The following is a 17,996-nucleotide window of genomic DNA, read 5'->3' on the forward strand; positions in this document are numbered from 1 at the left end:
CTAACAATAAAATTGATAATTTTAGTTATTTTTGTAGATAATTTTGTAGGTGCTTAAAAACTAAATTTTACTAAACCCCAAAACCTAAAACCTCACTTTTATGAATTTAATGTAATTCTGATTTTTTTTGCCAGTAATTTCTCAGAACAAGTATGCCTTCAGGAATTTGAAATCTCCCAATTTATCAAAATATTAGTATACTTTTCAGAGATCCACCCCCAAATTCATATACTCTGTCTATACATGCACACACAGATAATTTACACCAATATTTTATAGTTAGATCGGTATAAAACAGTAGTCTCAGAACAGAGTACAAAATGTCTTTATGGCCGGGCGTGGTGGCTCAAGCCTGTAATCCCAGCACTTTGGGAGGCCGAGACGGGCGGATCACGAGGTCAGGAGATCGAGATCATCCTGGCTAACACGGTGAAACCCCGTCTCTAAAAAATACAAAAAAAAGAAAAGCTAGCCGGGCGAGGTGGCGGGCGCCTGTAGTCCCAGCTACTCGGGAGGCTGAGGCAGGAGAATGGCGTAAACCCGGGAGGCGGAGCTTGCAGTGAGCCGAGATGCAGCCACTGCACTCCAGCCCGGGCGAGAGAGAGAGACTCCGTCTCAAAAAAAACAACAAAAAAAACAAAATGTCTTTATATCTTCAATCTCATTATACAGCAAAAGAGGGAGGAGGCAATAACTAGGAGACATAGATATACTGATGGATGTTTCAAAAATTATTTTTATTGTTACATTCCAAAGAGGATATAGGAAGAAAAAAGCCAATAATGGTTATACCTTTCAGAAGAGGCACCCACAACCCCAGCCCTAGTTCAAAGCTGCACACATTGGAGTTCAAACAACTGCCTCTCAACACGACCGGAAATGCTGACAAATGTGTATATATTATAAATCCAGGGAGGCTCGGGTTTAAAATAAAATTTATTTATTGCAAGTGTCCAAGTCCTTAGGATTTGTCCTTAAAGGTACTAGAAGATGATGAGTAAGACCACACACACCAAGACTATGTCTAGTCTTTACAGTAAACTAGCAAATGGCCAGTTTGTCCTAGGATGCATTGCATCAGACATCACAGTACATGAAGAAAATCTGCTTTTTGTGAAAAGCCACCAGGCATTTCAGATCCAGTTTACCATGAAGTGCAGATACCCAGGTAATACAGTCAGTGCAAAAGTCAAATGGGTAAGTCAGCTCTTTGATGAGGCTGGCTACACTGCAAAATATAAATGAAACTCAAAAATAGAAGGTAAGGTCTATTTACAAAAGTTCGTTTAGTAAAGTGACTTGAAAAAAGTTTTAACCACTTCCCAGGCATCCCTCCCCTCTCCCACCAAAACAAACAAACAAACAAACAAAAACAACAACAAAAACCCTGAAAATTATCTTGAAAATCAAGTTAAAACTATGTGGTGAAAAAGAGAGTGCTTGTTCTAGGTAAAGGACTTCAAGATAATTTACAGGCAGATTTATTTTTATTAGTAAAAGTCACAAATAGGAAAAGATTTATTGGCTGACTTTGAGCTGTGTGCTTTTAAAAATGTCTCTATTATTACATTAACAAGAAAAAGAAAATCAAGCATGTTTTTGCTTCCAGTTTTGAATCTTCCAGCAACAGTTGGTGAAATCAATAGGGTATTAAAACGAAACCCAGCAAAACCCAGTCAATTATTTCCAGTTGTCTGCCTGTTTCTTTCTAGTCACCTTGAATTCAATTCCCAATTAGCTGAGGACAACATGTCGGTCAAAGACAGACTTCCGCTGCTCTTGGACTTGAAGCTTCCAGCGCTGCTGGGCATATTCTACCTTGTTCAGCACGTTGGCTCGACTGCGGGAGCGGGCTAGCACATCGTGTGCATTTGCAAAAGGCTGGTGATCCTAAAAGTCCAGGAATGGAGAACATTAGAGATGGCACAGTCAGTGTAAAACACAGACAGAAAACAGTCACCAGCCCACCACAGAGATAGGGGTAGGTGGACTTTTCAAACAACAGAGCATCTATTTGGCTAAGCACTCAACTACCAGATAGAGCATGAATTCAAGTACAGACCTAGGTGGTTCAAGAAACATAAGTGATGAGGGAGTATTTGTGAAACATTCCCATGGATCGCCATTTCCAAAGATACTTCCCTTAAAGAAGTGGAGACCAAGCAAAAGACAGTGGTCATCTATGTTAAAGAGAAGGCTTCCTAGGGAAAAGAAAATCTATTTTCATGTTAACATCTCTCCATGTTATAGATATGGAAAGTAGGGTCTTTCCTTGCTTTATTTGATACTATATAGCTAATCTGTGGCAGAGGAAAGATCTGTCTTTGAATTTCGTGTCTCCATTAGAATGGTTTCTTGCCAGCTTGGGGCCACATTCACTCTGGGAGGGTGAGCGACAGATTCTTATCTTGGGTTGTTTTTAATCTCTCCCTGTACCCTCAACACACACGCTAAATGGACTAGCTTCCAAAAGCTGCATTTCCCCACTTCCCCAATCTGTAATGAAAAGAGACACAGCTCAAGTGCTACAATCACCCTCTCTATTCAACAAAGATTGAATCTTCCATTGTTAAGCACCCAGTGGCTTCCATGTAAGTTGCCACCTTAGGAAAGAGGCGATTGAAGGGTTGCCCAGGTATCTGTGTAGAAAACCAACCTATCCTGGTCAAAGTAAACCAGTACAGCTGGATGTTTGTAGTCATTACACAGGAAACCATCATGCTAATCTATCTATGAATGAGATATAAATACAGCTGTCTAAATGACAAAAAGCATTCAATAGCAATTTATTGCTTTTATTTGCCTTTTCCTTGATCTCTTTTTCTTGAACCCCATGTTAGCAAAGCTTCTAAATGTTCTAACAGAAGATCCAAGTCACAAGTTGTACCTCTTATACTAAACTTTGCCTCTAGGAGAGAAACATTATTTTGCTGGTGCATGTTTGAAAAAGCTCTATTATATATCCAGGGCAGGAGTCAGCATGTATATGGAAAGCTATATACATAACCACATAACTATATATACAACTATAATTATAGGAGTTAGAACACCTGGTCTTGTTTTTATAGCAAGGCATTTATACAATGTCTACATTTGAGAGACATCAAAGAGATTTTATAAAGAATCTTTCCTTCTCTTCTTTGCCAAAATTCCTTAAACTTTTCACTTTATTTAGGTAATGGCCTGCACAAACCCTAAAACTCAATTTACTTAAAGAGTGGATTTTTTTTTTTAAGAGATGGGGTCTCACTATATTGCCCAGACTGGTCATGAACTTAATTTTTTTTTTTTTTAATAGGGTCTAGCCTTGTTGCCCAGGCTGGAATGCAGTGGCTATTCACAGGTGTGATCACAGCTCACTGCAGCCTTGAACTCCTGGCCTTCAGTGATCCTCCTGCCTCAGCCTCCCAAGTAGCTGGGACCTATACCTATTTTTAAACTTTTAACCTTACAAATGAAAATAATAAAGGCAATTCCATGAGGCTTAAAATGTTTTTAAAAATGTAAGAAAAAAAAAAAAAAAAGAAGAAGGCAGTCTAAAGTTATAGAATTGTTTGATTTCCCCTTAGGGAAATAAACTGACCCAAGGTCATTTAACAAATTAGCACAAAGACTAAAACTTAGCCTGCCTAACCCTGACTTGGTGTTATACTGTCTCAAAACAGATTTTGCTCAGGTAGATTAAAATGACACTCTAAGAATATGGTGATTCAGTGAATTTGTATATAAAATATCATCCCCTGAGTCAAGGACCAGAGGAGGAAAATATTATCACCACTGGTTTGTTTTGACATAAGCACTACTGGGAAGAAGGATGTACTTGATCAGCAGAGGACCTCTCAGTTTCCTAGTGCTGTTACCTATTCTTCAAGGTAGGGGAGAAAAATCTTCTTAAGGAACAAGTTCAAAAGACTAAACAAACTAGCTAATCCTTTGGGTCTGCTTTCTACCTATCAGAACGAGACTGAACTAGCTGCTCATGGTCATGGATGCGGGGGGAATGCAAATAGAGATCTACCCTTTTTATGTTTGTTCTTTTTCACACCTGATAAAATTACAATACATACAAAACATGTTTTAGTGTAATGCTTTGGTAATAACAATGATGTGTCATGGATATGTGATACAGTAAATATTGTGACTACTTGCTGTGAGCTTAACTATTTGTACTCAATTTTATTTGCTTTATAATGCTCTACACTGAACAAAAACCGAAGAAATGAAAACTGATAATTTAACAAAAACATTTTTAAAGTATATAAATAGTGCAGAACTCACACCTTGGATAAGCAACAGTTTTAAACATTAAAATTCACTTATTTTTGTAGAGTTGTTACCATTAATTCACAGCTCTGGTCAGAAAACCTCTCTCTGCCTAGAATCAGTTTAAAAGACATCCAAGAATCAGCCAGGCCTCTCAGAGACAATGTTCTCAATAGTCAATACACAAGCAGAATCAATCACTGGTGGACAAAACAATTACTGAGCATGTGACCCCACCAATTAAATGCCTGCCGTACATGTTTTCATCTCTACATCCATTTCTCTTATGTTTTGTGTTATTATCTATTTCTGAAATCAGGAACAGATATTTAATGCTGTAAAGGAAGGATGTAGTTTAAGACTTTCAACATCTATGCCTATAGATCCATAAGCCGTTCCAGGGTAAAAGGACTTTTGACTGGTTGGCAAGGGCTCACTCTGGGTTTGGCTTTTGACTTGAACCTTAAAACTATTCTGAATTTTACCCATTTTAAGGAACATAGTCCAATATAATAATCCACAAGAAAAAGTAATTTCTAAAAAAAATTATATATAGTAATGAAAGAATGGAAAATTCAGAAACAATCTCATACAGGATAATGATAAAACAAAAATATCCGGCCACGTGCGGCAGCTCATGCCTGTAATCCCAGTACTTTGGGAGGCCGAGGTGGGCTGATCACTTGAGGTCAGGAGTTCAAGAGCAGCCTGGCCAAAATGGTGAAACCCCATCTCTACTAAAAATACAAAAAAAATTAGCCAGGCGTGGTGGTGCATGCCTGTAGTCCCAGCTACTTGGGAGGCTGAAGCAGGAGAATCGCTTGAACTTGGGAGGCAGAGGTTGTAGTGAGCCAAAGTCACACCACTGCACTCCAGCATGGGCGATAGAGTGAGACTCCCTCTCAAAAAAAAAAAATTCTCTAGGCTATACTGAACAAGTTTGTGGACTATGTCAATTTCTGGACATTTTTGAATAAACGAATATTAAAACAAAAAGGAGACCATAAAGCAATTTATACAGATTATGCCAACTATATATATTTATACACACACACACATATATACTATATTATAAACATATATAATGTACACACACGTGTGTGTGTGTGTGTGTGATTTTAAAGACAGGAAGAGAATCTGGAGTGATGGCAGTCATGGTTTTTTTTTTCTCTAAAGAGCTCAAATTTTTTTTTTTCTTTTTTTTTTTTAGACAGGTTTCTTGCTGTGTTGCTCAGGTGTGATCACAGTTCTGCAGCCTCAAACTCCTGGGGTCAAGTGACACTTCTGTTTCAGCCTCCTGAATGGCTGGGACCACAGGCATGCACCACCACACCTGGCTAATGTTTTTGTTTTTTGTAGAGACGGGGTCTCACCATGTTGCCCAGAGTGGTCTTGAACTCCTGGGCTCAAGTGATCCTCCCACCTTGGCCTCCCAAAGTGCCGGGATCACAGGTGTATGCCCCCACGCCTGGCCCACAGATTTTTTTTTTTAAGCAGTAGAGAAAAAGGAAATATAAAACATCAGCAGGTTATCAAGTTGTACTTCATTAAGGAAAGAATATCATGATCTTCACACTTCCCTTGACGAAAACTCCTCTGCCTTCTGAAATATTTGGTGATATTGACAGGAAAGGAGTTTTAGGCAGGAGGGCTTGGAGAGAAAACCATCTCTGATACTTTTCTCAATGTGAACAGGGAATGGCAATAAAATTGTGCCTTTGGTACTGGAAGCAAAGCCCTGTATAGCACGCTCACCAAAGATCATCAGTTTAAATCACATTTATGGCTTCATCAAGTAATTTCTTCATAACGAGATATATACTGAAATCAGAGCTGTTTTTAGCTTCTCTAGTTGAGGATCTGCTTCAGCACATGAACATCTATATGTGACTATTTTTCACTTGCACTTCACATCAAACGATGACAGGGACTAGCCATGAGCACTAGGGCAGGCTGGGAACTTACCCCAATATCATCATCACTCTGTATCAACTGTGAGTGTCCAAAGAGGCGCCTCTTCAGTATGGGCTCAACCAGAGTAAGATATACCATGTACAGAAGTAGAAGGCCCAAAATGGAGAGATAAATTATAATGGTAACCTAAAGGAAATTGAAAAGTAAGTTACATCTTTGTTCAAGCCCATAAATCAGAACTTTGTATGATAATAGTAAAACTGACCGACATATCTGCTAAGCCTATAGGATTTCTATACAAACCAGATAGCAATATAAGAAATAAACTCAACTCTTCACCAAAGTATTATTTAAGGAAAAAAAGAAAAGATCTTTGGGATCTTTTTGCAAGTCTTCAAGACTCCAACTTCACCTACTGCTAATCACTTGTCCCCACTGCGAGCACAGCAGTTTGTCTTTTCTCCCAGCTGAACATCATGTCCTAGATTCAGCTACTCTTTAGCTCAATTTAGATATACAAAAGGATTTTCCAGGCCGGTGATGTTTCCTTGTGACCTTAATTCATGTACTGAGAAAAAGCACAGTGTGACACACCCACTAGAAGGACTACAATAAAATAGACAATACCAAGTGTTGGCAAGGATATGGAGAAACAGCCCTCATATGCTGTGGTGGGAATGTAAAACGGTACAACCACTTTGGGAAACAATCTGGGAGTCTCTTAAAAAGTTAAACATAATTTTACCATTCTAAGGAATTAACCCAAGAGAATGAAAAACATTTATATTCATACAAAGACGTGCAGATATTCATGAGAGTATTATAATAGTAAAAACCCAGACATAATCCAAATGTCCATCAACTGATAAATGCAAATTCATATAGTGAAATACTATTCAGCAATAAAAAGAAATGAAGTACTGATACATGCTACAACTTGCATAAACATCAAAAACATTGTGCTAAATGAAAGAAGCCAGTCAGAGAAGACCATACATGGTATGATTCCATACACATGAAATATCCATGTATGTAGAGACAGAAAGTAGAGTAGTGATGGACTGGGGCTGGAAGTGGGGATTAACTGTAAATGGGCATGAGGGATCTTTTTGGGGTAGTGGGAATGTTCTGAAACTGGATTTTATTTATTTATTTTTTTGAGACAGAGTCTCACTGGAGTGCAGTGGTGCGATCTCAGCTCACTGCAACCTCTGCCCCCAGGATCAAGTGATTCTCATGCCTTAGCCTCTCAAGTAGCTGGGACTACGGGTGTGCGCCACCACACCCAGCTGATTTTTATATTTTTAGTAGAGATGGGGTTCACCATGTTGGCCAGACTGGTCTCGAACTCCTGACCTCAAGTGATCCCCCTGCCTCGGGCTTCCAAAGTGCTGCGATTATAGGTGTGAGCCACCATGCCTGGCCTGATTTTAAAATGTTTTAAATCTACTAATATTTATAGAATTGTATACTTATAGTGAGTGACTGTTAGGGTACATAAGTTGCATATTTTTTACAAATCTGTTAAACAACAGTACAGTGAGAATTTCTCTAAAGTTCAGCACCTGCTGGAGCAAGAGCTCTTCCACAGGGTCAATCACTGCAGAAATCTCTGTGACTATTATAACTAACCACCCCAGATTCCCCACAGGGCCTTTTTGGGGGAAAAGGAATGGGAAGTGCCATGTAAAAAAAATTTGGGCCAGGCGTGGTGGCTCACACCTGTAATCCCAGCACTTTGGGAGGCCAAGGTGGGTGGACCACAAGGTCAGGAGTTCGAGACCAGCCTGACCAACAAGGTGAAATCCTGTCGCTACTAAAAATACAAAAATTAGCCGGGCGTGGTGGTGCATGCCTGTAATCCCAGCTACTCAGGAGGCTGAGGCAGGAGAATTGATTGGACCCAGGAGGCGGAGGTTGCAGTGAGCCGAGATCATGCCACTGCACTCAAGCCTGGGCAACAGAGCGAGACTCCATCTGAAAAAAAAAAAAAAAATGTGGAAGAAAAACCATTAGCCACTATAATAAAGTAACTGAAATCATTAGAGATACAAACAGCGATGAGAGTTATCTACATCCCATTTACTACAGCAACAATCCAAAACCTTTTTGGCACCAGGGACCAGTTTCATGGAAGACAATTTTTCCATGGACCGGGGTAGTGGGGGATAGTCTGGGGGTGATTCCAGCACATTACATTTACTGTGCACTTTATTTATATTATTATTACATTATAATATATAATGAAATAATTATACAGTTCACCATAATATAGAATCAGTGGGAGCCCTGAGCTTCTTTTCCTGCAACTAGATGGTCCCATCTAGGGGTGATGGGAGACAGTGACAGATCATCAGGCATTAGATTCTCATTCTTATAAAGAGCACGCAGTCTAGATCCCTCACATGTGCTGTTCACAATAGAGTTCATGCTCCTGTGAGAATCTAATGCTGCTGATCTGACAGGAGGTGGAGCTCAGGCGGTAATGTGAGTGATGGGGAGTGGCTGTAAATAAGATGAAGCTTCGCTCACTTGCCCACTGCTCACCTCCTGCTGAGTGGCCCAGTTCCTAACAGACCGCAGACTGGGCTGTGGCCTGGGGGCTGGGGACCCCTGTCCTACAGGAAATGAAGAGGGGAAATCTTAAAATCCAGAAGTAATAGTTCTAGAATAATTACTATATTTAATTTTTTCAAAGGGCTGGAAATGCAAGGAGAGGAGGGTTTATAAATGCTGCTCTCTCGGCCTCTGGCACACATGGCCTACACAGAAGCTGGGATCTCTTTCTGGAATATGCTAATTACACATAGGGCATTTTTGTGCCATTTCACATATCTAACATATCCTAACTAATCCACAAACCATCTCAGTGAGGCAGGCAGAACAGGCCCATTATTCCTTTTGGGGTGGGGGTCCAAATTTTCCTGTCTTGTCTAGAAACCATGCAGAAACAGAAAAGAGGTAGATAGACAGACAGACAGGTATATATAGAGATATATATTTTACCTTGATTGTGACAGAGCTTCTTTCTTCATATTTGCATTCACAGCGTAGACAGTATGCTTCTACATCAGGCCCCCGCACAGGCATAGGCTCCACAACATGAAGGCAATCACTGAGAAAACAAAGATAAAATGCCGCTTAAGCCCAGCTAGCTCTTCTGTTCACTCTGACCAAAACTTTCCTGAAATCCAGAATAATCACTAAACTTACCCAATGAAAGAGCATAAAAAACATAATAAGATAAAGTAAAATAATTTCTGCTCTCAATATTAGCATTTTGGTAAGTTCTAATCATTTAAGAAGCCACAAAGACACATATATAGTAGTGTCTATTTTCAAAGTTGCTACTGTTAAGTTACAAAAATGCACCCAAAAAATCCCAAATGGGATGAAAAACTACTTAACAAATCAAGTCATCTTTAGACTTGTTTAGTTACTAAGCAAAACTACTTTAAATGGTTTAAAGTGATATGGGGCACTGTTCAAATAATAAGATTATCTCTTTTGTGAATTAACATCATTCTTTTTTGTTGTTTTTTAAGAGACAAGGTCTTGCTCTGTCATTTGGGCTGTAGTGGAATGGCGCCATCATAGCTCACTGCAGCCTCAGACTCCTGGGCTCAAGTGATCATCCTGCCTCAACCTCCAGAGCAGCTATAATTACAGGAGCATGCCACCACGCCTGGCTAATTTTTAAATTTGTTGTAGAGATCAGGTCTTGGTTTGTTGCCCTAACTTGTCTTGAATACCTGGCCTCAAGTGATCCTCCTATCTTGGCCTCCTAAAGTGCTGGGATTACAGGTGTGAGCCACCGTTCCCAGTCAACATCATTCTTAACTGCCAGTGTGGTATATGAATGACTAATCACGTTTAACAGAGTGGTAAATTCTGAAACTCTCAAAATTGAACCCTCAAAGCCACACACAGGAGGAAACAATCACTTTTCTTAATGAGCAAATCTGAAAAAGCAAGGAGAAATAGAGTTAGAATAACAAAAATATTTGAAAACAAAAACTGGTTATTCCAAAGAACTAAATAAAAACTAACAAAAGGATGAATGTTTTTGTTGAATGTTACTTATTTCCCCGACACCATTTTCAAGGCTAATTATTTATGGTTTATGTAAACACAGTGCTATCAGATTTTTCCTAGAAATCTGTCAATTCTAAGCAATAACTAAATTATTATTCTCCTCAACTATTAAAAGTCTATGACTCTGATCACCTTCAGCAAAATAGGGAGAGCTTTCCTGTCCTCCTGCCAGCTGTTGGACAATTTTCTTTCCTTTTGGCATCTCTTCGTTAGGCATTCCTGGCTGCCTCAAGCACTCTACTACACCATCCTCTTACCTTACCCATTCTCTTGGGGATGCCCAGTACTCTAGGGTGATTCCTTCTCTTTCCCTACCAAAATGTACTTTTTGGAAACAAAGTTACAGCTTGGTGGGAGGAATAAGTTCTAGTGTTCTGTATCACTGTAGGATGACTATAGTTAACAATAATATATATTATAGTTTCAAATAGCTAGAAGGAGGATGTTGAATATTTTCAACACAAAGAAATGATAAATGTCTGAGATGCTAAATATTCTGATCACTATATCTTATATGAATTGAAACATCACTATGTATCCCATAAATATGTACAGTTATTGTGTCAATTAAAAATTAACTTCAGCCAGGTGCAGTGGCTCATGCCTGTAATCCCAGCACTTTGGGAGGCTAAGGCGGGAAGATCACCTGAGGTCAGGAGTTCGAGACCAGCCTGACCAACATGGAGAATCCCTGTCTCTACTAAAAATACAAAAAAATTAGCCAGGCATGGTGGTGCATGCCTGTAATCCCAGCTACTCAGGAGGCTGAGACTTGAGAATCGCTTGAACCTGGGAGGTGGAGGTTACGGTCAGCCAAGATCGTGCCATTGCACTCCAGCCTGGGCAATAAGAGTGAAACTCCATCTCAAAAAAAAAAAGTCGGGTGTGGTGGCTCATGCCTATAATCTCAGCAGTACTTTGGGAGGCCGAGGCGGGTGGATCATGAGGTCAGGAGTTCAAGACCTGCCTGACCAACAGGGTGAAACCCCATCTCTACTAAGAATAAAAAAAATTAGCCAGGTGTGGTGGTGCATACCAATAATCCCAGCTACTCAGGAGGCTGAGGCAGGAGGATCGCTTGAACCCGGGAGGCAGAGGTTGCAATGAGTGGAGATCGCGCCATTGTACTCTAGTATGGGCGACAGAGTGAGACTCTATCTCAAAAAAAAACAAAAAAGAAATTAATTTCTAGAAATTCATCTTTTCATGTTGTGTTCCCTCTGAACTGTGGCATTAGAAAAATAACCAAAAATGGTATATGATAGAAGTTGTTAGGTTGTTTTTGTTTTGTTTTGTTTTTTGTTTTTTTGAGACAGAGTTTCACTCTTGTTGCCCAGGCTGGAGTGCAATGGTACAATCTAGGCTCATTGCAACCTCCGCCTCCCAGGTTCAAGTGATTCTCCTGCCTCAGCCTCCCAAGTAGCTGGGATTACAGGCATGTGTACCACACCCGACTAATTTTGTATTTTTAGTAGAGATGGGGTTTCTCCATGTTAGTCAGGCTGGTCTCAAACTCCCAACCTCAGGTGATCCGCCTGCCTCAGCTTCCCAAAGTGCTGGCATTACAGGTATAAGCTACCGTGCCCAGCCCAAGTTATTCTTAACAGGTAATTAGGCAGTAATGAAAAATTAAATGAAAAATTAAATTTTCACTGATGGTATTTCAAATACGGGTAAGGCCCCACAACTTTCACCATGAAAGTGTGTGATATCTATTCCAAATATACAGAAGACCAGGCATGTACCCAGTTGGATGCAGGCACAACATGGGCAGAGGGAACTATATCCCATAAGAGGGGTTATCTATCTGAGGATCAGAGAGCTCATCTAGCATCACACTTAGAGAAGGTCACAGAGTAAAATCGTATTTGAAAAAGGATCAGGCCACGCATGGTGGCTCATCCCTATAATCCCAGAGTTTTAGGAAGCCATGATGTGAGGATCACTTGAGGCCAACTTGAGACCAGCCTGGGCAACACAGTGAGACCCAGTCTCGACAAAAATAAAAATTAGCCAGGTTGATGGTATACACCTGTAGTCCCAGCTACACAGGAAGCTGAGGCTGGAGGGTAACTGGAACCTAAGAGATCAAGGCTGCAATAAGCTATGATCGTGCCACTGCACTCTAGCAATAAAAAAAAAAGAGAAAGGATCAGAATCCAGGACTCCTGCTTCCTATGTCAGTTCTTTATCTCTGAACCTCGGGAAAATGAAACTTATCTCCTATTTAGTTTCCTACTTCAGCTTCAGAAGCATTGGCAACAATACCTAAGAATGACTTGAGAATTTTAAGTGCTAAGTATTGAGTATTTCTTCTGAAGGACACATACATTTTAATAACAAAAAGATATTGAGTGCTGTGCAAAAGTTGTGCCCAGCTGGAGAGGAAGCAGGAAGGTTGATTTTGGCTGACCAGTCGTTACAAACAGAGCTAGACCTAGTCAGAGCTTAATCACTTAAGAAACTAGGCAACACCTCCCCCTAGTGCCAAAAGGAACACATCATTAGCTTTAAATCACCCCAAACACACACCAGAGCACTCCAACTACTCTTAAGTTTTACGTCAGCCAGCATAAGTCAATGAAGACTTAAAGATAAAAATTGGACAAAATGAAAGGCCTAGAAAACAAAAGGTAAACTATATCGAGGCCCTCACAGATACCGGAGGCCTCATAAAGCCATAAATCTGGTGAATCATAACTTGCCTGTCCTTGTAAAGTCAGTTAAAAATTTTCAGTGCCAGTTGGGAACCTATCCCCAGAAAAATGCTAAGCTGCAGGAAAGAAACAAGGGAGAGAGGGAAGAAAAACCCCAAGAAAGCCTTATTCTCAATTGTTTATTTTCTTTGTTTCTTTCTTTTTTTTTTTTTTTTTTTTTTTTTTTTTGATACACAGTCATGCTCTGTCACCCAGGTTAGAGGACAGTGGCACAATCTCAGCTAACTGCAACCTCTGCCTCTGCGGCTCCAGCGATTCTCTGCCTCAGCCTTCCGAGTAGCTGGAATTACAGGTGTGTGCCACCATACCCAGCTAATTTTTATATTTTTAGTAGAGTCAGGGTTTCGCCATGTTGGCCAGGCTGTTCTCGAACTCCTGGCCTCAAGTGATCCACCTGCCTTGGCCTCCCGAAGTGCTGGGATTACAGGTGTGAGCCACCATGTCCTGCCTCAACTGTTTCCAAAGATATTTTTACTAATAACCAGGGATGAATGACATATGGTCCTGTCTGAGTCTGAAATAACAAGAAGTTAGTGAAAAAATTAGTGCCAAACACTTGAATAGTGAGTTCATTTGCTACGCAAAGGACAGGCATCGCATTTCTTAACTGATAATAAACTGTAAGCACTGAATAAATTCAGAAAATTATAGAAGCAACATAAAGATTTATTTGAACATTCTTTTTTTTGGAGCCGGAGTCTCGCTCTGTCACCAAGGCTGGAGTGCAGTGGCGCAATCCCAGCTCACTGCAACCTCCGCCTCCTGGGTTCAAGCAATTCTCCTGCCTCGGCCTCCCGAGTGGCTGGGATTACAGGTGCCCGCCACCACGCCCGGCTAATTTTTTTTGTATTTTTTGTAGAGACAGGGTTTCACCCTGTTGGCCAGGCTGGTCTTGAACTCCTGACCTCAGGTGATCTGCCTGCCTCAGCCTCCCAAAGTGCTGGGATTACAGGCGTGAGCCACCGTGCCTGGCCTGAACATTCTTGTATCATACAAAGTAACTTCCTGATATAAAACCTGTAAGTATATGGCCAAATCGCTTGGTTAATATGACACCACTTACAGTGGAACATAGAGGTTCACAAGAAGTTCTCAAGAACACACTTAACAAATATGAGACTGAACCTAAACGCATATCAGGGAAGAACAGACAGTGGCATCAGAGGAACGAACCATACTCAAAGGCTGCCTTTTCTTTTTTAAAGTCAGGTTGGAATACTGTTAACTGAATGAATTTAATCTTGCTTTCTAACTCTTTGATGGCTATTTAGCTATGAAATCAGGTACATGTGAAAGCTCCTACCATTTGGAACTATTTTTCTTAAATTCCTATCCCATCCATCTTCTACCGTGGTTACAAACCATAAAGCATCACAATTCCATGGGAAGGAACACATTCATCCTGCTGTAACACAATTGCATCCCAACTGTTTCGCGGCACACATAGAAAAAGCTATTTATCAGGTCTGCTGGGATAAGCAGAGAAGGCTACTGGTGGCTAGTCAGTCAAGATCCCCCAGTCATCACAGGCCTGCCTGACTGCCCAAGGGCTGAACAGGTCAGTATCTTGGCACACCTGTAACTTCTTCATTTTTACCAAATGGGAAACTCTGACTACATAGCTCATTTCCACTTCTTCTTGAGCCTTTTGATACTTTTAAACATAGCTTCTCATACTTGGCAATACATCATCAAAACCTACAAGTTGTAAAAATTATAACCCAGATAAAGGAGGCTTGCTAACCTTCCACTGAAAAGCAAGAGGGAGAAAGGTCCCTCACCAAAACTTAAGGGAGTACAGGAAGAGTACTATGGGTAGTTTAGGTGCCACAAACCCATTCATATGCCCCCATGAAACTCTGCCTACCTGGGTCTTAGTGTTTTGGCTTGTATACCTTTAGGCCTGCATCATGCACTTACTGCCTTACTCTTACTTTTTCAAATGGAAATAGAATTTCATATTTTTGCTTCAAATGAAACACTTAAAAAGAATACTATGCATTTGATGAGCATTCTGGGATAACACTGACAATCACAGAAAGAAATGTGACATGTAATTCAGTAATCCAGATACTTACCAATCTTTCTGAGATATGTTCTTATTATAAATATGCCCAGAATTTTCTTTATAGGGAGGGCAGATACATTTACATCTGACATCCTCGAAATTCTGTAACCAAAATGGAAACAGTATAGTGTGTTGACAGTTCATCATCGATATTTTTTAAAACTGTACCATATACATTTTGCAAGCATCCTCTACCAAGTATTCTAAAATCATTCATTTAAAACTTTAACTTTGACAGATACAAGTTTCTTAAAGCCACAGTCCTTTATGGTAATACTAATGAATCACTATATATTACATGTGGTTATTTGAAATAATACCTAAAACATGATCTAAGACTTATTAACCATATTTATGGGTCACATGACAATCAAATTATGCTAATGTTATTACCATCTACCTGCCACTAGAAAGACACAGATAGTTGTGCCTATAAATAAGAATGTTCATTACTAAAGGATGGGAAAGAAACTAAAAATTATTCACAAAAAAGGTCACAATTCTTCTGCCTATCATCCTTTCACCCTTTGGTAGAGGGCACTGACATGGATAAAAGGGGTTGGGCCAGAGTCCCATAGAAGGGATGAAATGTTAGAGGCACCTAGGTACAACTAGAAAGGAAGTACACACAGGAAGCAGTCTGACTCTGAGATCAGTTTAGTATACTCTTCCCAGGAAACTTTGCTTCTAATTCCTGGTTGACAGGGAGAACAACTACCAACAAAACAAGTTTCAAGAGGTGGAGGAACAGGTGACTAAGTATCTGGATACAGAACAGAGATACTTCCTCAGCAAAGGGGAATCTATTTGAGAAGAAAGTGGCTCATCAGTCCCCAGAGGACCTTGCCCACTCCTCCTACATACAGTGATATGTCTGGCAAAGTTATTGACAATTCACAAACGTATTCAGCAACCACTTAGTGAGCATTTGCTCTGTGTTAGATCTTGTGCTCAATGAGGTGGATTCAGATAAGCATAAGACATGGTTTCTGCCCATAATCAGGACACACCCTAGTAAAGGAGACTGAAAAATAAATACATGATCACAATACATAAAGTTATGAGGCAAGATATGCAGAGGGTGCCAGCAATGTTTTGAAAGTCAGGAGACGTGCTGCTGTCCCTGCTTCTGGTAGGAGGTAGAGATGGTTTCAAAAAGAATCTCTGAATCTAAAACATTTGCCTGGCTGTAACCTTTCCCCACTCCTACATTTAAAGATATTATAAATTAAAGCTCCTATTTTTAAAAATGCAATGTCATTCTGTTTTCCCATCATATTAATGTGAATCCCTTCTGTTTCCCCCCAATGATGAGCTAGCTCATCAAAGAGGAAGCACAGGTATGCATGGAGCTAGGGCAGGCCTGGAGAGCTGGGGCACCAGAGAACGGCATGAGGGAACTAGAAGGTCAAGAAATCGAACCAGGGAGGCCACAACCTCACCTCTGTTGCAGTTTGGTTCTTCCATTACCCACTAAATTATCAGGAAGAGAGAAAGCAAGAAAGGGACCAAGGGACTCGTGGAGGGAGTTAGGTGAGAATATGAAGCAGGTGAGAGATGCTCCGTAGGTCCTATGGGGAGGGAAGTAGGCCAGGAGGGGCAAGTTCCCACCACAGTAAGGGAAGTGTTCAGGGTGAGCTGAACTGAGCCGGCCCTTGACAGGGAAGCCTTCGGTCAGATGCGGGCTTCCTATCATTCTGGGTTGGGGCATGCGGGGCCTGTGAGGCTGGCCCGGAGGGCGCAGGTGGACTGTCAAGGGCTTAGGGTGGAAAGTTAAAGGCTCTCGGAGGTGAAAAGGTTGTCAAGTGTAAGGTGCGTGCAGACAGGGCTGGGAAGGGAAATGTCAGGGCGGTGGGGGCTGCTGTCCGGGCTGTGGGCACTGTCGGGGCTGGGGACGGCCGTGGGGCGCTGACTACCTGGCTGTCGGGGTTGAGGGCGGGAGTGCCGCCAGGCAGTCGGGAGGGGCGCGGCTGGTGGCAACGGGGGTTTGCCGGAGCTGTGAGGCTAGGGGTACGGCTGTCAGGAATAGGCCGAGCAGCAGGTTGGCAGACCCAGTTTCCGCAAGGCCGGTGGCAGGGGAGGAGCTTCCGTCAGGAGCGAGGCTGGGCGGGACTCACCTTGGCGGCGTCTGACAGCTGCGCCAGCAGCAGCACGGACAGCGCCAGGCACGACAGGCTGAGCAAAGAGCCAAGCCGCAGAAGGCCTCCCCACAGGGTCGCCATCGCTGGGGGCCCAGCGGTCCCACAGCCCGGAGCCCCCGCGACCGGCTCCCGGTTCGGGCTCGGGCTCAGGCTCAGGCTCGGGACCCGGCTGGGGATCCTCCGCCCGCACTTCCGTCTGGACGCGAAGGCGTCACCGCGCGCGCCGGGTCAAATGCAAAAAGCAGCCGCCCCGGAAACGGTTCCCAGTGCGAAGGGCCGGGAGGCTGGGATATCGTGGTGCCCGCCCTGGCCTCCCCCAGGCCCCAGGGAAGGGGGCCTCTGGGGTGGCAACCTGGGCCCAGTAGGGCTTTGCAGCTCTTTGATATCTTCCCCGGGCGCAGAAGCTGCCGGGCTTATGGGGTCGCCATTGCGCTGGAAAGTCCTCCCGCCCACGGAGACCCCAGCAAACTCCAAGCGTCACACAGGGCCCTTCGGCGGCCCGTGCGGGCCGGAGCTGTTCGCGCAAAGGCAGGGCGGGTGCTGAGCGTGGAAACGGGGCTGGAACTGGCCAAGCCATGCTTTTCCGGGGTGCTCTCTCCCAGTCAAAAGGTTGGGGGTGGTCTCTGCACCTTAGGTACTAACCTGCCGCCCACACGCTTCCTGGCCACCGGACCCCGTCGGCTTTCTAAGTCTGTGAGCGGCCCTCGTGGGCGTGGCCTCCCTGTGGAGCCCCCGGTGTGCCTCCCGTTGGTCCAGCCTGCAGCTAGGAAGTGGGTCACAGCGGCGGGGCTGGGCTGG

General features: G+C 42.4%; 1 protein-coding gene across 3 annotated transcripts; it reads right to left on the reverse strand.

The window, feature by feature from the left end:
* Positions 1 to 710: 710 nt before the first annotated feature.
* Positions 711 to 17,957, reverse strand: TMEM9B (TMEM9 domain family member B). Of its 3 annotated transcripts, none has more exons than XM_009186634.2 (5): positions 17,841 to 17,957; positions 15,068 to 15,159; positions 9,184 to 9,292; positions 6,229 to 6,363; positions 711 to 1,890 (listed from the first exon to the last, which is right to left on the reverse strand). In XM_009186634.2, the coding sequence occupies exons 3-5, from the start codon at positions 9,265 to 9,267 to the stop codon at positions 1,735 to 1,737; spliced, it is 375 nt and encodes a 124-aa protein (XP_009184898.1). In that variant the 5' UTR covers positions 9,268 to 9,292; positions 15,068 to 15,159; positions 17,841 to 17,957; the 3' UTR covers positions 711 to 1,734. The 3 variants fall into 3 exon arrangements, with proteins under 3 accessions (XP_009184898.1, XP_003910297.1, XP_021781798.1); XM_003910248.4 differs by lacking the exon at positions 17,841 to 17,957 and adding an exon at positions 17,175 to 17,811; XM_021926106.2 differs by lacking the exons at positions 15,068 to 15,159; positions 17,841 to 17,957 and adding an exon at positions 17,175 to 17,811.
* Positions 17,958 to 17,996: the final 39 nt, after the last annotated feature.

This window comes from Papio anubis, chromosome 12 (genome assembly GCF_008728515.1).
Source record: "Papio anubis isolate 15944 chromosome 12, Panubis1.0, whole genome shotgun sequence".
Lineage (NCBI taxonomy): Eukaryota > Metazoa > Chordata > Mammalia > Primates > Cercopithecidae > Papio > Papio anubis.